Source organism: Oryza glaberrima, chromosome 5 (genome assembly GCF_000147395.1).
Source record: "Oryza glaberrima chromosome 5, OglaRS2, whole genome shotgun sequence".
Lineage (NCBI taxonomy): Eukaryota > Viridiplantae > Streptophyta > Magnoliopsida > Poales > Poaceae > Oryza > Oryza glaberrima.
Window position 1 is genome coordinate 22,591,281 of NC_068330.1, and position 24,737 is coordinate 22,616,017.

General features: G+C 41.1%; 1 protein-coding gene and 1 long non-coding RNA gene across 2 annotated transcripts; both read left to right on the forward strand.

Annotated features, from left to right (window-relative positions):
• The first annotated feature begins 7,324 nt into the window (after nucleotides 1-7,324).
• On the forward strand, nucleotides 7,325-15,446 carry LOC127773701 (alpha,alpha-trehalose-phosphate synthase [UDP-forming] 1-like). The gene is made up of 17 exons (XM_052299837.1): nucleotides 7,325-8,075; nucleotides 8,190-8,287; nucleotides 8,446-8,834; nucleotides 9,536-9,650; nucleotides 9,868-9,969; nucleotides 10,614-10,764; nucleotides 11,193-11,281; nucleotides 11,549-11,597; nucleotides 11,754-11,854; nucleotides 11,960-12,147; nucleotides 12,316-12,433; nucleotides 12,932-13,111; nucleotides 13,204-13,326; nucleotides 13,400-13,487; nucleotides 13,582-13,712; nucleotides 13,801-13,899; nucleotides 14,855-15,446. Exons 1-17 carry the CDS (start codon nucleotides 7,571-7,573, stop codon nucleotides 15,284-15,286), a joined length of 2,958 nt encoding a protein of 985 aa, XP_052155797.1. The 5' UTR covers nucleotides 7,325-7,570; the 3' UTR covers nucleotides 15,287-15,446.
• Nucleotides 15,447-16,468: 1,022 nt separating this feature from the next.
• On the forward strand, nucleotides 16,469-17,259 carry LOC127772548 (uncharacterized). The gene is made up of 3 exons (XR_008017430.1): nucleotides 16,469-16,759; nucleotides 16,999-17,070; nucleotides 17,173-17,259. It is a non-coding gene; the product is annotated as an uncharacterized LOC127772548 (long non-coding RNA).
• Nucleotides 17,260-24,737: the final 7,478 nt, after the last annotated feature.

Below are 24,737 nucleotides of genomic sequence, written 5' to 3' on the forward strand. Positions count from 1 at the left end.
GAAAATGTTCCCACTTTCTTTGCACCAAATCAATATAAGGATGTTTGGGGGGGGGGGGGGGATCCTTATCCTTCCCATGAACAAAAAACAAATTAAGGAAAATAAAAAACATTGATTTGTCTTCTTTTTTCAAATAAAAAATAGCAGAAATAATCAATACATATTAGTTTATCAGTTTTTTTCCAAAAACAAAAATAGGATTTGAAGAGAAATGGGAAGTTTTCGTGGGTGGCAGAGGATCAACGCCAAATTGAGTGGCGGCGAAACATTAAGGGGTTGTTCAGATTGATGTCATTTCAAATCATACTATTTTCTGGTAAAGTTGCTAAAGATGTGCATACATTTAGTTTTTTTTTACCAAACTTTAGTAAATATATAAGAAATCTTGTCAAAACTTGGCAATATGCCAAATTGCCAAAATCTGATAATGTTTATTCTGGCTATAATCTAAACAGCCCCTAAATCTTGGCGTTAATATATAGTCCCGCTATCGAGTGAGAGATCCACATCTACAATAAGTTAATAGACATTTTTTTATGATCTATTTTTAAAATGTGTTTTCTAAAAGGGTTAAATTATCAAAAATCCAATGAGGCAGATACAGGACCGAAGGATAAAGCTAGGTCGTCACTTATCTCCGAGCAAGCATCTGAGCTTAAAAAAGCTTTAGATACAACAACTGTACACTTGCCCTGCGTGCTTCCATCCTTTTTAGGGCGGCTTGATAGGTGTAAGCCGCTCTCACGCGGAACTCGCGATGCGTTGTCCGATCCCGTGCGTGGCCCATGCCCATGCCCTGCCTCATGTCCCGCCACCTCAAACGTTAACGACCATCACATGATGACATGCGGCGTCGCTATGCTATGCATGCATGCATGCCTGCCAATATCTTGCCTTTTCAAGGGGGGCGATTTGATCCATCATCGATGATGATATCTCCCCCTCCTGCTTCTCTTGCTGCTGCTGCTGCTGCATAAAGAAACGATACATTATTAGATACCTCATGTACCAATGTGAGCATCGTGTGAGAAAAAACACACCTTCTTTTTAACTTTTTCTCTCACTAGAAGGTATTTTCTCCGTTTCAGGTTATAAGATGTTTTAACTTTGATCAAAGTTAAACTGTTTTAAATTTAGCCAAATTTATAGATAAAATAGTAATATTTTCAACCAAAGATAAATTTATTATAAAAATATATTTAATTATTAATTTAATAAAACTAATTTGGTAATGTAAATATTACTATATTTGTCTATAAACTTAGTTAGGACCCCTTTGAATCGTAGGAATGGAAAAACGAAGGAATAGGAAAAACGCATGATTCTGACAGGAATGCAGGTGTAAAACAGAGGATTGGAAAATACAGGAAAAACACATGAATGACCGTTTGATTGGACCGCGGGAAAAACGTAGAAATCGAATGAGAGCGATAGACTCAAAGGAATTTTTCCAAAAGGTTGGACCTCTTGCTAACTTTTCTCTAAAATCTCTATAGGATTAGCATTCCATAGGAATTTTAAAGGATAGTATAGGATTAAATCCTTTGTTTCAAAGGCTTTCATAGGAATTTTTTCCATAGGATTGAAATCCTTCAAATTTCCTTCACTTTTCCTATAAATCAAAGGAGCCTTTAAATTTGAAGCATTTTGACATCTTATAACGTAAAAACGGAGGGAGTACTCTTGTAGGTTGTTGTCTATACATGCAAATACTAGTCTCTTCTCAAAAGAAGATATGGCGATCGATCACTCTCTCACCTAACTCGAAGTCATGTTACACGATCCTTTGGTCCTATGCGCATGCAGGAGGAAAGCTCCACACATTTTGTGTGTGCGAGACCGAGGGGATCGAGTGCGGTGGAGTGGAGGGAGTGATCTGCGGCTATAATTAACTAAGCTAGTAGCTGCGTGCGTGCTAGCTAGCATATGCATGGCGTCCCCTTGGAGCTATTCCAATCCTGTGCCATGTCGTGGTAGCTTAGCCCACCAGCATATGGATGCATGGCACTCGCGCCATCGAGCGCGTCATATGTTTGATTTGCTCGTTTATGTTAATTGTATCACTCCCTCCGTCACACTGTATAAGAGCAACTCCAGTGTGAACCTAAAATCGATTTTAACACCAAAAAACCGAACCGTGCACATTGTGGGGAGCGAATGGTTTGTGTCTGATGAAAAAATGACTTCAAAAAAGAGGTCGAACTCAAACCATAAAAATAAATAAAAATAAATTTGTTGCTGCTGGGTGTGAGAGCGAGAGGAAAGGTGAGATTGAATTTTATTTTTATGTGGGTCCCACAAAATGATTCTTACACTGCTGGGATCGAACCAAAGCTTCGTTCGACTCCTATGAACCTAACTCTCAGATCACACACTACAGCTGCCCTAAGATACGGTGTTCAAAACTAATCTTTTATTTTTAGGACTTGTTCATTTTATAGCCACTTTTGACTATGTCGAAATTTAGTAATTAATGCCATATTTTAGCATATTTTGTTGTCATTAAATTTTTAGTGTGAGATGTATTTAGTTTAAAGCCTTATCAAAATTCACTAGAACATTTTAAGAGTTGAAACTTTTAGATCAACCAAGTTTGGTAAGTAGCATTGGTAAGAGTATTTTTTGGTTGTTGCATTACCAAAATTGTTAGGATTAAAAGCAGCAACATAGTGAAGACGCCATTAATTTCTCATATATTATAATATTTGTAGCAATTAAATTATCATTGTAGAAAAATAATTTTAAATGTCAATATCAAGTAAACTTTAATATATATATTAGACTAACTATTGATCACATATTTTAAAAGTTAAACATAAAATGCATACGATGGCTTTATATAGAGTTCATTGTTTAAAGACTAGCCAATTGTCTAAGGGTTAAATCTTAAAATGCCATGGGAGCATATTGTTTAAAGACTAGCCAGTACATAGTTGGTTCTTATCCTGTTTTCACGTAGAGCCAAACTTTTTTTTAACGACTCGCACAAAACGGTATGGAGTTCTATTAATAGAGTAGGAGAAAAAAAATACAAGATTATAACTCTGTAAGCTACAGATCGTAACCAGGAAAAATAAAAAATATACCACCACCCACGAGCCAAACTAATTGGTACAGAGTTGTTTAACGAAGAAACTAGTTTTACGTAATTGGCAATACGAGATGCAGACAATGCAGTGGTAAGAGGTGCGTGGTTTCAATCCTTAGGTCCCTTGTTTAATTTCTAACACGTTCACAATTTTTTTAAAAAAAAATATTTGAAGGGATAAAAAAAATATTTGAAGGGATCTCCCTCCAATTTTTTTTTTAAAAAAAATTGGCAATACTACTCAAACGAGTGAGGAGCTGTGACGAGATGCACACGTACGTGCTACGTCGTCTCGCCGGCATATTTTTCATTTTTACAACTAGTCACTCCTGCTGGATATATTCCCGACTTCCCGTTTCCCCGGTAACGGCTACTTCATTCCCGCCGGCACGTCATGCCACCGCTGCCTTCGCTTCCACTCGATCGCTCCCTGGATTTCGTTTTCTCTTTCTCAACCTTTTCACCGGTCTGCATCCGTGCCGCGCCCCGTGCGCACGACCGAACACTACTACACGATATATATATTTGCACGTTAATTTCCCATCCCATGCACCAATCGGCATCGATCCTCTTAATTACTCTCTCCATTCCACAATGTAAGTTATTATAGCATTTCTCACATTCATATTGATGTTAATAAATATATACATATATATATCTATCTAGATTCATTAACATCAATGTAAACATAAGAAATGTTAAAATGACTTACATTAAATAGAGAAAATAGCATACTGTTGGCCACATTGCTCAGGCTCATATTTCAAAACAACCTGATTTTGTGATTTTGTGGCATGCCAATTTTGATCTCCGAGAGGCCCACCGTCCACACCAACCCACCTTCAATTCAAACGTGCGTCGAGTTACTTCCCTGTGTCCAATTTCGATCAAGCTTTGGTGTCAACGCACTAGCTAGACTTGAGAGGGAAATGGCGGCAAGAGGCACTCACTGATCGAAAACAACCTTGCTCATCTCGATCACACGTGAGATCGAGTTGATTCTCGTATGTTGGGAACATTAATTTGTGCCTAATAGACCAGTCTTGGCTAGAGAAATAATATACTACTCGTTTCTTTATCGTTGTTTTAGGATGTTGGTCTTTTTTTCCCCTTAGAGCGAGAAAATTGTGATTTTGCTATCCCAAAAGAGTGGTTTCGCTGGAATGCTATCTCTTCAAAGTGATTCATTAAAATGCTATTCTAAACTGAGGGGTGTTTACCAAAATACTATTTTTGGTCTTTTTGGTTAATAGAAATGATTTTGCTCTATTTTAGTTTTTCTTCTGACCAAAATACCCTTCTCTCAGCATAGACCAAATCGAGAGCCCTGCCTTCTCTTCTCGGCCTCTCGGCAGCGGCGAGCGCCGTCGCCCTCCGCTCGGCTCCAGCTCCGGCGCCGGCGCTGGCCCCCCGCCGCTCCCTCACCTGCTCCTCCCCTTCCCCCTCCCCTTTCTACTCGCGTCGCCGCCTCAGTCTGCTCGCGCCGTCACCCTCCGTATCGGCTCCGGCCCCTGACACTCCCCCACGTGCTCCTCCCCCCTTCTCCCCCTTTCTGCTTGCGCCGCCACCGCCCCAGTCATTAGCGCCCCGTCCACAGCCGTCGGCGCCGCCCTCTCCCCCTCCCCGCTCGCCGCCCTCCGCCCGCTCCGCCACCGTAGCCATGCACATGGTCGCAGCGTCCAACTCCCTGCCTTTTCGTGCCGCCGCCGCCGCATCACCGCCACCGAGGAGCAATCGGCGGTGGATTCATCGTCGTCGGTGACGAGGTTAGTCCCGCGCCACCACGCCCGCCCCACCCTCGCTGGCCCCGCGCCGCCACGCCCGCCCCACCCTCGCCGCCCTTTTCTTCGGGGACACGGCCGCCGGGGAGTTGGACACCGCGGCCGCGCGCACGGCTACGGTGGCGGCGGCGAGCGGGGAGGGGGAGAGCAGTGGCCGGTGGCAGGTGAGGCGGAGCGCCGTGGCCGGAGGAGAGCAGTGGCCGGCGCTCCCTCGTGAGAGAGGAAGAGGAGGAGAGAGTGGAGAGAGTATGACAGGTGGGCCCGTATCAAGGGTATTTTGGTCCGGGAAAAAGTTAAAATTGAGGAAAAACATTTCTATTTACCCAAAAGAGCGAAAATAGCATTTTGATGAACACCTCTAGTTTAGGATAGCATTTTAGTGAATCAGTTTGAAGGGATAGCATTCCAGCGAAACCACTCTTTTGCGATAGCAAAATCACAATTTTCTCCCTTAGAGCAAGTCTAATAGTATATTCCACTACTAGCTCCAATTCATCTATAACCAATATAATAGTCAATTCATACAATAGTTGCTTGCTATACTATTAATATATGATCCCACATGTCATACACAGTGTGTTTTGGAGTCCGTGCTGCAGCTGGCTACATATCTGTAGCCCGCTGCTCTTCTCTCTCATCATTTATCTCAATAAAATATGTTTATAGCTGGCTAATAGTCTGCTATTGTACCTGCTCTTAGATGCCGCACTAGGTTGTGGCTGCACCGGTCGTCCCGGATTCTTTCTCCCGGTTTGCAACCTGAAACTATAGGGGGTTATAAATCGGGAGAGAAGAGGGTTTCTCCAGTATAGTGACCGTAGTCCGTAGCCAACTATTGCATGGTAGTAACAAGCTTGGCTTCGTGCGACGTTTTTTAATTCTATAGTGATAGCATATGTTAAATGTCGCACATATGTTTTGTAGAGAGTATTTCTAAGATGGCTTTAGCTACATGTCTCCACTACTATACTACATGTACAGTTGGGCTTGACATGCTCTTGCACTGGTATTTGACAACGTCATTTACAACAACGTTATTTTAGGAGCCACCTTGGTCATTTTGTTTTTTCTCAACATCTTGTCCTTATAGAGGAATCATATTTTATGTATATACTTATATATAAATGCTAGTATTTTGTAACAAGGGCAATGATAAAGAGTTGACACTAAGAGGGAGAACCTACACTACCCCAATAGGTTGGCCTACATATTCACAAACCTCAAGCCCATAGCCCATCAAGGTTTAGGCCCAAACCTAGACATAAGATAGGGCTGGGCTGGGTCAAGAGCCTGGGCTAGCCACCCATGAACACTACACGCAAAAATGCAGCAGTTTGTACCTTGAATTTGCAGATTATCACATAAAAGATGGAAATGGATTTTGTTTGGTCGATCGGACTCATACCAAATCAAGAGGATTCCAACTTGGAAAAGACTGTTGCTTCTACATGCAAGACTGTAAAACTCCCCTAATAAACCAATCTTACTAGACAAGTGATATACTCATTCTGTTTTTAATGTCGTCTTAGGATTTTTTTTCTTAAATAGATGTCTATCGCTTTCGGTGTGGCTACACTGTAGCCAGCTGCTACACAACACATCAAAGCTTGGCTTTGTGCAACGAATGAGCGAGTGAACCCAACGTTTTCGAATTATAGTAGCAACGGGTGTTTAATGTCACACGCATGTTGTATTAGAGAAGTTAACACACTCCATATTCCCGAGACAACTTTAGCTACATGCCTCCGCTACCATACTAAATGCACAGCTTGCCTTGGCGTGCTCTTGCACTGGTGTTAGACAAGCTCCAACTGTTAAAGTAATTTAAAGCCATATTATTTTGGGACACTATTTTGGAAGCCACCTGGGTCGATTTGTTTTGATCGACTTCTTATTTTAAACTATGGGGACCATTTTGTAATGAAGACGGGAACGGGATAACACGAAGAAACTAAGAACTACACCACACTACCTTGTTAAAGTGGATTGGACCTAAACACGAACAAATATAAAAGCTCAAGCCCAGAGCCCACAAAGCCCTACATTTATTCAAAGGATAATTTAATCATCTTTGAGAAAGTACTGGAAGGTAACATATTTTATAGTGTAAATTTTGGTACCTTGAGGTATTAAGTATCTCAAGATACTAAAAGTTTTAGTGTAAAATTTACGTATCTCAAGGTACTTTCTAAATGATCGTAAAATCTCTCTTATTTAGATCAGTGTCTATTCCAAACTTTCAGGGTTCAAGCCTTAACCTACCCAAAGAGGATTGGGCTGGGCTGGGCCGGGCTGGGCAAGGGCAGCCCCATGAACTACCTCGAATTCGAACTCGAACTGGGTCAGGGCAAGCCATAACATGCAAAAAAAAAAAAAATGTAGTAACTCGAACTCGAAGATCATTCGTAGGAGAAGGCGGATTTGGGCTCACTGGGTGGCGATCGAACATTGGAAGTGGTGGATTCCAGCTGGGAGCGAGCTAGCAGCCCTCTCCCATGGCGCCCTCTCGCCTTTTCCAACGCTCAGAGTGCCTATAAATTAAAGGGAGAGTACATGTGATTTTTCATGATAATATTGTGAGATCGTTCCGCCTCTCGCCCGCCGTGACGACGAGAAGCTAGAGAGAGAGCTCTCTCCCATCTCTCTCTCTCCTCCCCCTCCTCCTCCGCGGGCGGCGCGAGCGAGCGCGCGCGCGGGCGCCATGCCGACCCCCGCGCCGTCGGCATCGTCCTCCTCCTCCTTCTCCTGCGGCGGCGGTGGCGGTGGCGCCGGGGCCGCGTCGTCCTACTCCTCCTCCTCCTCCTCCTCCCCGGACGACCGCATGCTCCGCGGGGAGTGCGGCCGCCGCCACCCCTTCGCGTCGTCGGCGGCGGTGGGGGCCGGTTCCCCGGACGCCATGGACACGGACTCCGCGGAGCCTTCCTCCGCGGCGACCTCCGTCGCGGACTTCGGGGCCCGGTCGCCGTTCTCGCCGGGGGCCGCCTCGCCCGCCAACATGGACGACGCGGGCGGCGCGTCGGCGGCGGGGCACGCGGCGCGGCCGCCGCTCGCCGGGCCGCGCAGCGGGTTCCGCCGCCTCGGCCTCCGCGGGATGAAGCAGCGCCTCCTCGTCGTCGCCAACCGCCTCCCCGTCTCCGCCAATCGCCGCGGCGAGGACCAGTGGTCCCTGGAGATCAGCGCCGGCGGCCTCGTCAGCGCCCTCCTCGGTGAGTGCGATCCCGAAATCTCGCCCTTATCCCAAATGTGATGTGCTGGAGCGATGCATGCATCGGCTATCCTGCACTGCATCTTCATCTAGAAAATTTTCACCGACGCTGCAGGCGTCAAGGACGTGGACGCGAAGTGGATCGGATGGGCGGGCGTCAACGTCCCCGACGAGGTCGGCCAGCGAGCTCTCACCCGAGCGCTCGCCGAGAAGGTTCGTCGCTGCAACTCGGGACAAATTTCCCTTTCTGTCTCAACTCTGAAGTCTGAACCAATAGAACAGTGACTGTTTTGTTATCACTCTAGTTCTAGTTGGAATCATATGTGTCTATGGAGTATATTTTTTCTTTTCTGATTGATTGAACGGAACAGAGATGTATACCAGTGTTCCTGGATGAGGAAATCGTGCACCAATACTACAACGGATACTGCAACAACATACTCTGGCCTCTGTTTCACTACCTGGGATTGCCACAGGAGGACAGGTTGGCGACGACGAGGAATTTCGAGTCACAGTTCAACGCGTACAAGCGAGCAAACCAGATGTTCGCTGATGTTGTGTACCAGCACTACAAGGAAGGGGATGTGATCTGGTGCCATGATTACCACCTCATGTTCCTGCCCAAGTGCCTCAAGGATCATGACATCAACATGAAGGTCGGGTGGTTCCTGCACACGCCATTCCCTTCTTCGGAGATTTACCGGACGCTGCCCTCCCGGTCGGAGCTGCTTCGCTCCGTGCTCTGTGCTGATTTAGTCGGGTGAGCATGCCCTTTGTGCTTATGCCTCCGTTCTGCCTTCTGACGAATTTGGTACTGGAAGCAGATGAGTTTTGGTTCACTATCATTCTGAATTTACACCTGCGCTTGCTGTCAGACTAGGCAACCAAGTGACTTTTGTGACTTTGATCATGCTCAGTGTGTTTCCAAGTCCTAATCAATCAAAAAGAAAAACAGTTTGTTAACGATTGTTTGCCATGTCTATATAATAAAGTTGCTTTTATAGTAGCTTAGAATTCAATCGGCCAACTTTATCTCGTATGCTGACAGTAAAGGTACATTTAAAAGGTGACAATGGATAGTCTAATACTTGAACTGACAATAGAGACACATTACATGTCAGTTGATTAAGTTTGTAACAGAAAAATAAACAATACTACATAATTGCAAAGTTTCTTTGATGTCTTTCTTTCAAGAAACACAAATATATCAATGCTACAGTATTGCTGATGAATTTATCCATGTTGAGATGTTTTTCTGGTTTCTGATCTGATCAGTCTCAATTGGTGTGCTGTTTCATTTTCATTTGCTGATGATCGTCCGAGTAGTTAATTCTTACTAATATTTAGATAATTTGGCATACAAGCGAATCACGTAGAACATGATACTTTTGAATGAATTTATCAAAGTTTTATCACTTGGTGAGTTGTTTCATGGTTTTCCTACTGATGTCTCTTCTTCAGATTTCATACATATGATTATGCAAGACATTTTGTGAGCGCATGTACAAGAATACTTGGACTGGAGGGCACTCCTGAGGGTGTGGAAGACCAAGGAAGGCTAACCAGAGTTGCTGCGGTACATATCAACCTTTGTTTTTTTTATTTATTTGACTATTTTACCTGAACTGTTTGATATTCCTGACGATTCTGTTAGCTTCATCCACTAATTATTTTACTTGCTACTTTAAAAAACATGGCTCATCTTTTTTAAATTATTTTGATTATTTATAATCTGTTCAAAAGATGTTTGCAGAATGAGTGATTCTTTTGACTCACTTGGCTGAAATCTTCAGTTTCCTATTGGGATAGACTCTGAACGTTTCAAACGAGCATTGGAGCTTCCAGCAGTTAAAAGACACATCACTGAATTAACACAACGTTTTGATGGTCGAAAGGTGAGAAAGCACTTGCTCTTCACTTCTTGATCTGGGGTAGATTACGAATTTTCCACTTCTTTTTGCTGATTATAAGCATTAGATATGGACAAGAAATCTGAAACATTACTCATGTATCATTCTCATAGTATTAGAAGTTTCGTATGTGTTGTATTAAGTCATCCTTCCTATTTCTTACATTGTGGATCTTGTAAAGTGGGCAACAGTTTCAAAGAAAGCTCATAGATGATCTTAAGACCTTTACATGTGGAGTTCATACTGTAAACATCTAACCAAGCTTGTCTTCGTAACAATTTATAATACTGCTGTCCATGGCGTCCCCTGTTTTCTTTCAGTCGTATCACTCTCTTTGTATGGTGTCAAAAATTATTTCTTTAATAAGATTTAATTATGCTGAGCTTGTCCCCTTCATTACTGATAAGATGCAGCCATTATATTTTCCAACTCGCTCTAGTTCCATTAGTCACTTGTTACTGCTGCTAACTTAGAAATACCCTGTTGCATGTCACTTTCTCTGCTGTTAAAGGTCTTTAAATAATAATTTCCAATTGATATGCTTTACAAGCTTGTTTTGTCAGCATTAAATGATTTACAAATGCCTAGTATGGTCTTCCCACTATAACTTTTCCTTGTTGATGTGATAGGTAATGCTTGGTGTTGACCGACTTGACATGATCAAAGGAATTCCGCAAAAGATTTTGGCCTTTGAAAAGTTTCTCGAAGAAAACCATGAATGGAATGATAAAGTGGTTCTACTTCAAATTGCTGTGCCGACAAGAACTGATGTCCCTGAGTGTATGAGCCCTTCCTGTGTTTTATCTCCTATTTATACTTTGTGCGACTCTACAAGCATGTCTGCTGGAGTACCTCAGATGCATGAAGTATGACTTCTCCATGTAAATGAATTATCAATATTTATCAGCTTGCAGTCTTCTTTCTTAAAAAAAAAAACATTCTTCTTAAAATCTGAACGAAGTTGCAGTTCAATAACTTTGTTATTGATTATGGATTCAATAAGTCTTACTTGTGAGATCATATTAGGTGAGAGTGGCTCATATTATCTACCTATCCATTTGAAAATGGGGCTGAAGTCCTATAAGAACCTAGTTAGAAAGATTGTTTCTCAACCTTATTTCCTAAGTTTGGTGTTATGTGATTGAACTGGAAATCTAACCTGATTATTTGTGGTCATTTTAACTAACCTTAGAACATGTCATGAGCAGATCAAAAGCTTACAAGTCAGGTGCATGAAATTGTTGGGCGCATAAATGGCCGATTTGGAACACTGACTGCTGTTCCTATTCATCATCTGGTTAGTTTTGTTTCTTGTCCTTGTTAACTTCATTTTTGCGCTATCACAAAAACATACATCCTTCAGTCATATTTGCCTCTTCTCTAGTAGGTAAAATGGCACTTGTGATACCCATATTTTCTATGATGACTATACCTAACCTATCACTATTTAAATAATAAAACAAGTCAGATTTTAGTTCCTTGTTTCACTCTACCTTGAGCATATTTCATGCTTATTTTTTATGAGAAGTTATTGTATCATCTAAAAACATTGCACTCCTTGCAGGACCGATCTCTTGATTTCCATGCCTTGTGTGCCCTTTATGCAGTCACTGGTAATTATAGGCTCCTCTTTTGATATTAAAATTTTACTCATGACAATAACTCCTGCTTTGTAATGATCACATTTGAGTGTGTTGATAGGAATGTTCCTTCAGTATTTTAGTGACTCTTGCCAAGCTTGATCTGTGCATTTCCTCTGTTTTCTTCAGATGTGGCCCTTGTAACATCGCTGAGAGATGGAATGAATCTTGTAAGCTATGAATATGTTGCATGCCAAGGATCAAAAAAAGGAGTTTTGATATTGAGTGAGGTGAGCTGTCAGTTGTGATGATCAATAACCTTTGATCACTCCTGAATTTCCGTGCTATTCATATCCATTCTGCTGGTTCATACTTTTCTATTACTGTAATTTCAGTTTGCTGGGGCAGCACAGTCTCTTGGAGCCGGTGCTATTTTAGTAAACCCCTGGAATATTACCGAAGTCGCAGACTCAATCAAGCATGCTTTGACAATGTCATCTGATGAGAGAGAGAAGCGACATAGGCATAACTATGCTCATGTGACAACTCACACTGCACAAGATTGGGCCGAAACTTTTGTATGGTGAGTAGTTCATTCCAATTGCCTGATCTGTAGAGCTTGTTTCCAATGGTCTGATTCGTAGTCTGCTAGACTGGACCTTATTCGTTGATTTGATGCTTGCTATTCGACTGTACATTTTGTTTTCCCTTGTTTGACTGTCTAAATATTGTGCTGCATCTTTTCATGTAGTGAGTTAAATGAGACAGTTGCTGAAGCTCAGCTGAGAACAAGACAAGTTCCACCTGATCTCCCTAGTCAAGCAGCAATTCAACAATATCTGCATTCCAAAAATCGGTTGCTCATATTGGTATTACCATATTTCTTCTTTGCTACCTTCTGTTGGCTGGGCTGTTCTGATGCAAAAATTGCTTGTTTATTCTTATCTTTTTTTGACGTAAATATTTATTCTTGTCTGATAGCAATTTCTTTACATAGTTGCTTTGATTTGTGCTCTTATGCACATATTGCCTTCACTCTGAAATGATTGGCCTTAATCTTGCTGAAATAGTTGCTATGACTTATGCACCTTTTCTTGTTCAAGTAATTAAATTTAAAATCTATAAAATTGAACTATTTAATTTAAATATTACTGATTGTCCGATGATTTTTTTGGGAAGTCCAGTGAAAGCATTTTTTTTAAAAAAAAAACTCAGCTTTAGTTTATTTGTTTGGTTGCACTTTCAAGTTTCAACCACTTTAAGTCGCATACAAGTGATCTGTTCAGCTTTCTCTTAAAAAAATAATAAACTTAATTGCACTTTGACAGTAGCATTTGTATTTACCCTTTTTTTTTTTTACAATGTAGGGGTTCAATTCAACATTGACTGAGCCAGTTGAATCCTCTGGGAGAAGGGGTGGTGACCAAATCAAGGAAATGGAACTCAAGTTGCATCCTGAGTTGAAGGGCCCTTTGAGAGCCCTCTGTGAGGATGAGCATACTACAGTTATTGTTCTTAGTGGAAGTGACAGGAGCGTCCTTGATGAAGTAATTATCAGATATTTCCTGTCTTTTTTCGTACAATAGATTGAGTACGCTACTATATTTCCATCAAAACTAACATATATCTTCCCATGCAGAATTTCGGAGAATTCAATATGTGGTTAGCAGCAGAGCATGGCATGTTTTTACGTCCAACTAATGGAGAGTGGATGACAACAATGCCTGAGCATCTGAACATGGATTGGGTAGACAGTGTAAAGGTGTGTATTTGATAAATAATGTCTGTTGCAACCACTTGATGAATGCCTTCTGACATTGTGTATTGCTTTCCAGAATGTTTTTGAATACTTTACAGAAAGAACCCCAAGGTCTCATTTTGAACACCGTGAGACATCATTTGTATGGAATTACAAGTATGCTGGTAATGTGTTTATGCTTGATTGCTCCTTTAGTTTTAATTAGAGAAGGCCTGCAATATAAAAGCTTAATGCTATTTTCGTTTTCCCATTGCAAAGATGTTGAGTTTGGCCGGCTCCAAGCAAGAGATATGCTGCAGCACTTGTGGACAGGTCCAATCTCAAATGCAGCAGTCGATGTTGTTCAAGGAAGCCGATCAGTTGAAGTTCGGTCTGTCGGAGTTACAAAGGTCAGTGGTTCAGTGTGATGCCTCATGATAATTGAAAGTTTACACTTTGTTGTTAGCGGATGTTTGAAAAATTATGTTCTTTCCACAGGGTGCTGCAATTGATCGTATTCTAGGAGAGATAGTTCATAGCAAAAGCATGATTACTCCAATTGATTATGTTCTATGCATAGGGCACTTCCTAGGAAAGGTAATTATGCAATTAATTTATATGTGCATATCCGTTTCTTTCAGTGCAAGGTGCTTTTTTTGTCTTTGATGTTTCAATTATCTCGTGTGGCGTGATGCGTGCAAATCTATAAAGTTTGGATTGGTCTTATATAGATGTTGTGACACTATTTCATTGGTTGTTTAGAACAAAATCCAAAGTGGGGAGGACACGTCCCCAAATAACCTCATTAGCCCCTTGCCAATTTATATGTGGAAGAAGTGGGATTTGTGGGAATGGGTATAAAAGTTTCTTTGGTATCTTTCTTTCTTACACACGAAAAGAAGGGAAAAATTACCTCCTAGCAAAGCACAAACCGTTCTTTTGGTTTACTTACGAAAATAATGTTTTAACTCAACAAAATTTAAGCAATGTTCATATCGTCAATGCTGTTGTACTGACGCACAAATAAAAGTTTTTTTGAGAATGTGCAAAAGAATTGCACATCTTTTGTATTAAGAACGAAGGAGAGTGGCAACAACTTTACATCCTCTTTAGAAAACGAAAAGAAAAGGAGAAAACACACAAAGCACATTAGAGAGATATCTCGCATCATCCATTTTGCGACCGAAGAACACGAATCCTCCTACTCCGGCAACAGGCCGGCCTTCCTCCAAAGGGTGGCTTTTTCAGCCACCGCTCTTGCTACCTCGTGCCACGACCTTTGCTGTTGATTGAACACCCTATGGATATACAACAGTTTGAAATGTTTCGGAGTTACCGAATTGAAACTGCACAAGCTATTTACTCTAACATTGGAACATGTAATAATTTTTGCCATATAGCATGCACGTTTCCTACTATTCAATACGAAGTTTGGAGCCTTTCGTGCTTTTAAAACTGAAGGAATTGTCTTCTTTCTTGTGCATTCTTGTACTCTTCCTGCACTTGTTCGATTAATCATTGGCTTTCTCTGGTAACATTGTCTCTTTTTCAGGATGAGGACATCTATGTCTTTTTCGATCCCGAGTACCCTTCTGAATCAAAAGTAAAACCAGATAGCAGCGGCTCGGTATCTCTTGACAGGAGGCCAAATGGACGACCATCAAACGGCAGGAGCAATTCCAGAAACTCGCAGTCAAGGACACCCAAGGCACAGGCTGCTCCGGAGAGGTCATCGTCATCATCTTCATCAAGCCAGGGCACCCCAAACAGCCACCATGACTGGCGCGAAGGGTCCTCGGTCCTTGACCTCAAGGGCGAGAATTATTTCTCCTGCGCTGTTGGAAGGAAGCGGTCCAACGCCCGTTACCTGCTTAACTCGTCAGAGGAGGTCGTCTCCTTCCTCAAGGAGATGGCAGATGCAACGGCGGCTCACAATGGGTTCCAGTCCACAACTGCTGATTACATGTTCTTGGATAGGCAGTAGATGTTCTAATCCCCGGTCTTCCCCCAGAGAAGAAGTTTAACCCTGAAAGTATTCATTCCTTACATGGCCCTGCATGATGTACAATTGTGTACAAAATTTAAGCTCGTGATAAAACTGCGAGAGGGCAGCAAATGAGAAAGCGTTAAAATCGTTTAGAGAATTCTGTACAAAATTAAATGCGCTCTCTGCTCCCATAGTGCTGAAATGAGCCCACTGCTCTTCTACATTTTTTTTTTTTGGTCTCGGATCCCGCTATTAGCAGTTTAGTGATAGATAATAAATCTGTAAACTTTTGTTTTCCTGAATGTTTTCGGCCATAGGTTCTGGAGCGCGTCATGTTTATTTTTCAAATTCTAGTTCAGGGTCTAGTTCTGAGTTTGTTTTTTTTTTTCCTTGTTCGTCTTTAGAGCTAGATGGTGAAGATGGTCACGCTGGAGAGAAAATTGCATATCTACCATCGCATAAGATAGGATTCGCTCAAATACCATCATTAAAATAGGCTTCGCTATAATACCATTCTCAACCAAGATGTTTCTACTATCTACTTTCAGTTCTAATAGACCTACAGATTGTCTGAATACTTCTCCTTTAAGCACGATGTAATCTGCACACTAATCATATCAAGAAACCTTAATCACTTTCAGTTTGCATATGGTTCAGTGAAATTTAATTTGTGGTCACTGGAATTAGAGGGATTTTAGATAGCAATGTGTTGTTTTTTATTGTTGTAATCTGCAGTTAATTATGACATCCTTCAAACAACTCTGTGAAATCAACCTTGGAACCATGACTTTTATATTTACCTTTAAAAGAAGGTTGTTCTTTCGCTGCTACTGAAGATAGATCACTGAACATACTGGCATATTTTCTTGTCAATTTCTCTTGATAGCCTTCCATATTTAGAGAATGAGTTGAACTGTTAGCTTGTTATATCTAATGATGTGCTAATTTGCATAGTTTACCTCCTTCAAACTGAATTAGATCATGTGTTGAGAGAGGATGTGTGTCCTCGCTGGTCCTGAGCTGGATGCATATCCCCCTATCGTTCATGCTTGAATCTGCAACTATTTTTTTTTACTTGTTATGTTCCATAAGCAAAATGAGATCAATTGGATGTCAACTCCATCTCCTCATGGTGTGTTTGGATAATTGGAAATAGGGAGTGGGATTGGCGTTAGGAAATGAATGAAGGCTTAGGATTAAATGAAATAGGGAGAATGGATGGTCAGGATTTAAAGATGTCTTTTGGTGAGTAGGAAATTATTTCCCTATCCTATTAGCCAAACACTGCCTCATTGTCTTGCCAGGTGGAGGGAGGCAACAATCCAATCCAGGAGTGATGGGATGGGATCCCAGCTCAAGGGAGCCCCGGTGGCAACTACGGTTGGGAGGACCTAAGCCCTACAGCCAAGCTCTATATTCAACCCCTTTTGCTTACCGGCAATGAGTCAACCAACTTCCAGTGATATGAAGGTACTGATCCCCTCCTCCCTCCCTTTCCCTCCCTCTTTATTATGACATCAGTTGATTGATCACCATCTTTATTACGACATCAGCTGATTGATCACCAGCTTTTGATTCCGATTGCTCCAATGAACTTTGTGCACAAAATAGTGTTTTTTCATTTCTGATGCTTGTGCCTATCGTGTGACTCCTCCGTCGACATGTACATTGATTTCTGCCCAACTAATTGATGAAATGATCCTTTACAGTTATTTTGTTCAGTCAATAGTTTCTGATCAGCTTGCAATAGTCTGTGCCAAGTTGCTGTGATAATGCTTCAGGTTAATCCTCTGTACTGAAACAATTTCTCTAGATCTCTCTCCCTTTTGTTTTGGACCTTATACAACCCGCTGATGGCTAATAATGATGTTCTTGAATAACAGAGCATGTTAAGCTGTTTGCATGGTCTGGTGCTGTCAAATAGTTTTATGCGGTCACAACTCATACGAACTGATCAGGTTGACTTCAAGCATTGGGCTAACATCTAAGATTATGTAAATTAAATAACATATATGCATCATCTTCAATTTAAGTGATATTATATCAATCTTCGGATTATATAGATTCATGTCACCTATGTATGTCTTCGGAATTATCTATGTTTATGTCACTGCGTATGTCTTCAAATTTATATATACTCCCTCCATCCCTAAATATTTGATGCCGTTGACTTTTTAAAATATATTTGACTGTTTTAAGTAATTATTAATTCTTTTCATATTATTTGATTCATTGTTAAATATACTTTTATGTATACATATAGTTTTACATATTTCACAACATTTTTTAATAGGACGAATGGTCAAAGATGTTTAAAAAAGTCAACGGCGTCAAATATTTAGGGACGGAGGGAATATTTAGGTCACATGTGTATGTCTTGAGATTTTTTTGTAATTGCATATTATTACATATGGCAAAGATATTTAATTATATTTTTTACCTGCCCGGCCTTGTTGGCTGATATGCAATATCAGTTCCATGCCCTTGACATGGTATTCATTCCTCCAGGCTGCACTCACTTACATTTTTACTGTAGATTGATAGGTTAATGTTCCTTCCTGAAGGTAAACCAATCAGCTAATGGTGATTCATATAGTTCTGATTTGAGTGCTTATGTAGAATTGTGAGTATTTATAGATGCAATTTAAAAGGTATGCCACTTAGGAATCAACACTCAGGTGCATGCTTCTCAAAAACCTGGTCAGAATAAAAATGATGATTTTTCACCCTCTATTAAAAGTTCACTGGTTATTCCCGAGCGTAGGAAAGGCTTATGGCAGAGTAAACTGATTTTGACATTTGATTTCTATACTCTGGTCATGACTTTCAAAATTAACAGACTATGGTCATTGTTGCAGTGACCTGAGTAGCATCTTAAGGTACTAGGTTCAAATCTTTATAGGAGCGAATTTCAGATTAGGTTATTTGAGGGCTAAGTTCCCTGTTTGATGCAGGGGCAAAAAATACCCTTCTTAAAAAAGGTCATCGTCATCAGTGGCGGACGCAGGATTAAAATAAAGATGGGGCGAAGATGCTCGTCTCAATAAGAACAACTAAACACAAAAAATACCATATTTATGTTGTAATCATATAAACATATAGTATAATCAATAAATTAAGGCAAAAAAAACAAAAATGATATTAAAATGAAGTAATAATTTTTGCGCCATACATAATTCATCTTACATAAAAAGATACTAGTAAACATATCAACTTGCAAATATGAGTCAATTCATAAAGCATGGTTGATAGATATCTTTTAAAAAATAAATATATGAGAAGATATCGCATACCCAAAATAAGATGATTATTATTTTGCTTAGAAGGAAGAGAGAGAGAAAAACATTAGGCACCTAACTATAGTAGGGCACATGGGTGAGCAATGTCGAGAAATTGACTCAGGAAAGCACCACATACGCAGGATTAAAATTGGACACTTGAGCTGCTTATTTATGGGCCAATTGTGAATTGGATGTGGTGGTAGGCGGCCCAAGAAGGATATAGAGGGTTGGGACGGCGTGGGCCGTAGCTGGGCCGACCGCCCAACCCCGCCTAATGGGTGGTACCGCCACTGATCGTCATTGTTATGTTTTGTGATATTAAGAGAGTTCCACAGGTCAAATATGCATGTTGCGCTCTTGCTGAGAGTGCTGGATTTGGACGCAGTCATGGTGGGAAGATTTTCCACACAATATTGAATCTTATCACTGTGTTCCTTATGCTTTGTGAGCCAGCCATGTTGGACATGCCTTGTGCAGCAGGGGAGGGGGGGCAGCGGGGAGCGTCGGCGAGGCGGCATTGGTCCCGGCCAAGCACATCGCATTTGAATCAATCGGGGTTGCCACCACCATCCGCCATGGCGGCCATTAGTGTCTGTTATGGCTTTGAAATGACTTTTTCTAGGGGACATGTCATCCTGCAATGTGTGGTTGGGTGGTACATGTCATCCTTTTTCTACAACTCATCCTGCTGCTTGAGTTGCACACTTAGGTTTTATCTTTTATGGAGCTTTCAGACATTGAATTTTGTTGGGCATATAAACACCAGACCTGTTTAACTGTTTGATGCTGGTGCCTGCATCCGAAATGCTCAATAATATTTTTTATACCATATCATTCACTGAGTTAATGATTTTGGTTAATAGGAGACTTTTGTGCTCCCGAACATTTTTTTTTAGCTAAGTCAAGTATTGGTATTAGCATTAGGAGGAATTATTTTATTTATTACTGTGAGGTTTTATTCAACTTTTTTTTTGTTTTTGTGAAAAAACTATGAAGATATGATATAACAATTGTGTGCTATATTAAGGTCTTCATTACAACAAACCTACACTCCGACTATTTAACATAATTTTACTTTGTGTTATTTAAAGTTGATGCATATATTTTTCTTGGCCCGTTGCAACGCATGAGCACTTTACTAGTTTCTTGAAGTAACAAAAGCATGTTGTTCTTCAGCAGTTCTGCAGCAGAATTTTCTGCTGAATTTGTCTTCATTTCTGAACTTTTTTTAGAGACTGCATTTATAAACGATCCAACTTTATAAAAATGCCCAGCTGCATTCTGAACTTTAGAATGCACAAAAACCATCTCCCACTTACAACCAGCTGGTATTATTATCACATGCCCTCCGGTTATGGACGGGAGTTGAAAAAGTAATAGATCAACACAGATTACTTCCAGTTTTCATTAAATCCACTAGATTGGTTAAACTTTTTTCAGGCAGCATAACCGCATATAAGCAACTTCAGAATCAGGATGAGAACCACTTATTTCACATGCAAATCCTGATACCCACAATTATACACATGCAGATAGACTTTCAACATGATTTTAGTAACATTACGGATGTATTGTTGGTTTTTGTCTTTCCTTTTTAGCGTGTATTATGAGACGTATTCGCGGGTGTGTGAGTGTGGTGTTGCGTGTGTAATGGTATGAGTGCATGTGCCGCGTCTACTATGTAATAAAAAAAACAGTTTTTGACATAGCTCAAGTCATGAATATTTGCTTTGGATCCTAAAGTTTTGGAAGCTCGATGCTAAACTGGTGCTTTTTATTTCTCTTTGACATTCTAAAGGGATGTCCAGTGCAAGTTGCAACTCCAAGGTCCGGACAGAGTCAACTGCATACCCGCGCCGAGAGGAAAACGTCAAAATGATCCTCTGTATTTTCAATGACTAGCAACACTACTATGCAACTCTCCATTATAACCAGGGTTTTAAATCTCCCGCTATAGCTGTTTGAGAAGGGTTCTAGCTATTTGCTCTCATGTACAATTTAGCCGCTATAACTCCATTTAGCTCGCTATAGCTGTTTGAGAAGCTAACTGCTAAATGCCTTAGCCCGTTATTTAAAACATTGATTATAACACATTTTCAACCGTCCGATAAATAGTACTCGACAATAGAAAATCAGGCCATGAGAGTTAACGTTACATTTGATCAAAAGCTAGAGTTATCTTCTCACTATAAAATCGTGCCACCATGGAGAACGTCATCAGTAGTGCAGAGGGGGCTTCCTAGGCTGTGTTTAGTTCAGCGCAAAGTTTGGATTTTGGTTGAAATTGGAGATGATGTGACTGAAAAGTTATGTGTGTATGACAGGTTGATGTGATTGAAAAGGACTGAAGTTTGGATCCAAACTTTAGATCTAAACACAGCCCTAATAACATTCCTGCACTAACTACCTGGTCAAGCGTTGAGCTTTCAAATAATTGGATGCCCATTTTAGTAATGCAATTTGGCTTTGTTTTGTGCTTGCTTTCGTCAATCTATGATCTCTCTACCGTATCTTATAAATCAAACCTATCTATACATATACGAATGTACGCCGACGTAGACATTTTATGAAATTTTACATTTGCAACAATATTGGTGGTACACTTGTATGCATGACTTCATTATAAATTTTTAGAAAAATTATCCCTAAAATGGAAATGAAAATTCTCCTGTACTGTTTGATGAATAATCTCTCTGCATCGATCTCTGTAGGGAAAGAAAAAGGAAAAATCAATTTCTTTGCCGTTGACATTTCGCAGTTAACACAAACAGCACTCCATAAACAGATAAAAGTCCCATTAAAATGCGGATTACAGCACATAATTTGCCATTCTACAAGCATTTCAGAACTATTGAAACTGAAAATGGCACCTCGTTTTTTTGTTTGAAAATGACACCTTCATTACATTGTGTTTCTTATTAAAAACTTCCTATATAAAACTTATTTTAAAATATAAAATAAATCTATGTTTTAAGTACGTACTAACAAAAATTCAATTAATTATGTGATAATATTTTTTTCTTTAACATTCATTGGACTTTAATTTTATCTTTAACTATCTCAAACACCATCTAAAGAGTGCCCGCTACGTCACGTCACGGGCCCGGAGCAAGCTCGTTCTTCTTACAAAAATGCTCGGCTATTACGGCAACTCCGCAACTTGATTCCAGTTTCTAGCCCAAGCTGAGTACGTAATTAAGCAGCAATTAATGGAAGAGCTCCAAGAAGCTGACGTCTTATGGCCGGAGTCGGAGACGACGCCGCCGCCGCCCTCGCGAGGAGCCCAGCTGCCGGTGCTGGTGCTGCAACTGCAAGGCGCCGCCGCTCCCGTCCTCCCCTCGCGCGGATCGTCGACGTCCACCGCGACGCCGTTCGGTCGTCGCCGCCGCTCCGACGTCGCGTCCACGGCTGCCTGGCTCGACGGCGACGACGACGACGACGTGCAGGCGGAGGAGTTCCAGGAGGCGGACGTGCTCTGGCCGGATGACGACGCCGGCGGCGAGGACACCGCGAGAGATCATCAGCTCGACGACGACGTGGGGGAGTTGATTTGGTGGCTTTCCGGAGAGGCCGGAAGCCGCCGCATGGATACGGAGGCGGCGGCCGCCGCCGCCGCCGGCGAACGCTTGCTCTCGTCTCCGATCGATATCCCTACCCGAGACCGAGACCCCACGACGGTGTTGGTGCATCTGCATCGTCGTCGACGCCGGTAGCCTCCATTAAACTTGCTGATTGAGTTTTTTTTTTGGGGGTTAATTAGATAGAAATGGAAACTGGTGAGTTGAATTCTTTTTTGGGTTTGTATATATATTATAGTTTTCTTGCTTTTCATGGAGCTCGGATTGAAGAATTGTTTGGATGGCTCGTTTGAAAGCCATCAAATTCAAGAGATTATTACCGGACATGTACTTCATATGAGGAGTGCAATTGATCAGATAGAAAATAAATATGCAATTAATCCTTTCAAATGTGCAATTGGTTTTTTTTTCATTTTCAGTAATCTGCAGAAACGACAGGGAGAAAATGTTTGCTTTGCATGCATGCAGTTTAAGTGAGGTGAATGCAATCTTTGTACTTTCGCGTGATACTGATCGGAAGACCGAAATATTGCCGTTCATGTTCTTCAGAGTACTGCCGCATGCTTATATTTTTCTAAGCCTTTTATTTTCATCTTGATTGTTGCTTCCTGTTCCTGAGTAACAACATGCAGCATCGACGGATCAGAGGTATAGCTGCAGGAGGCATGAGAAATGCATGACGCAATAATATTCATATATGAGTGCCTGCAGGCTGCAGCTAGCAGCCAATAAAAAACAACAATACATCTATCTAAGCTATCTGGCTTATGGATAATTTTACCACCCTTGAAAAGGTATCGGAAATTATGATATTTTCTAATATAAACTTTAGTATCTTCAGATGCTACTTATTTTGGGTGCCAGTTGTCTTGAGATACCAAAATTTTTAGTGCAAAATTTAGCTATCTCGAGGTACTTTTTCAAAGATTATAAAATTTCTCTTGGTTTATACATTAAGAATACTTAATGAACGATTTTTACAGTAATCGAGAATAAGGAAGGGAGGTACCAAATCGTAATCGTTCATCAAACTCCATTTTTTCAATTACTCAGGAAGTCAGGATACCCTCTTTTAGCTGCTAGACGACAGATAAGTCACCCTTCTTATCCCTCTACAGCAACGTCATATGTTAGAAATTAATACTCGATACCTAATGGTAACGGACATTCATTTCCATCAGGTACCAAGCATGGAAATAGCACTTGGGTCTTATTTCCGTATGCGTACCCTAAAGCACGCGGACACTTGGTCGCATCGCACATCTAACGTCTTTCCTGCTCCATCCTGTTCCTCTCCCTGGCTCCACTCTACCCCATCTGCATACGGCATATCTACCCTAAAGCTCGGATGCATGGGCTCACCGCTTGCGGGTTGCGGTAGCGAGAGAAGTGACTTAGCAGATAGGGCAAAACTAGCAATTACATGTTTCAATCCTACCCCCTCTGAATGGACAGACATATTTGAGTGGTATCTCCTTGATGATGATAAATAAAACTTCTTTTCCATTTTGTATAAATTAACAATAATTTGTTTCATGCTAAAGTATATAAAAGAAGTCATTATACCCATCATATAGGAGCGGATCCAATGTGAGTGCCGAGGGGGAGGGGACTTGAGTCCCCCTACCCTGTTGGATCATCATTGATCGAAGGAGAGAGAAAAGGGGAAAAAGAGAGAGAGGAAGATCAAGAGAAAGAGAAGGGAGGCTGAAGGAGCAAGAAGAAGATGAGTCTTTCCTAAAATTTTATTCTGGATCCGTCCCTACCGCCGTACTCAGCAATCGTACGTCAATCAGTTGTTTCTGTCTGTGTTGCATATGCATAATTTATTTTGTGCTGCATTGCATTTTCTTCGGTTTATTATCAACGTTCGTAGTAACAATTCATGAATCTTTTCTTCGAGAAGCATCGGATTAATTTTTGAGATGAACTCGATTGTTTGGGAACTTTACTAAAATAGAGATATATATGAAAATGCATGTATGAGCCCTAGGTGCTAGACCGATTTGATTACATGTAACCTATGGTCATCAAGAAATCTGAGTGCCGCCCCGACCATTAATATTATATCGTCAACGTCAAACGATATGTATGCTTACTTCACTTGTTTCTGCTGCTTACACTAATTCCCTGTTACTCCATCTTTTTTTTTAATAAATGACAATAAGTCAATAATTCATTTGTATGTTTTGACCACTCATCTCTTCCATAAAAAGGAATAAAAATATTTTTAAAGATGTATATTACACTCTAAACTTAACCATGCGTTAAACTTTCATTCGTCGTAGACTAACTGACTAAGGCCCCATTTAGCACAGCTCTAGCTCTCAACTCCAACTTATTTGGAGCCGGAGCTATACCAAACGGTCCAAATCCTCACTTTTTTGAAGTGGTGTTAGCAGAGCTACTACTGAAAAAATGAACTACGGGGGTGGAGCTGGGTTTTCACTGCTCCCCAACTCCACTCAACCCAAAAGACCCACTACCCTTTAAAATTTTAACATATTTACACAAAAATACCACTCAACTACCCCAAACTCGCCTCCTCACCCCCCTCTCTCTCTCCCTCTCGTCACCCTAACCTCTCCC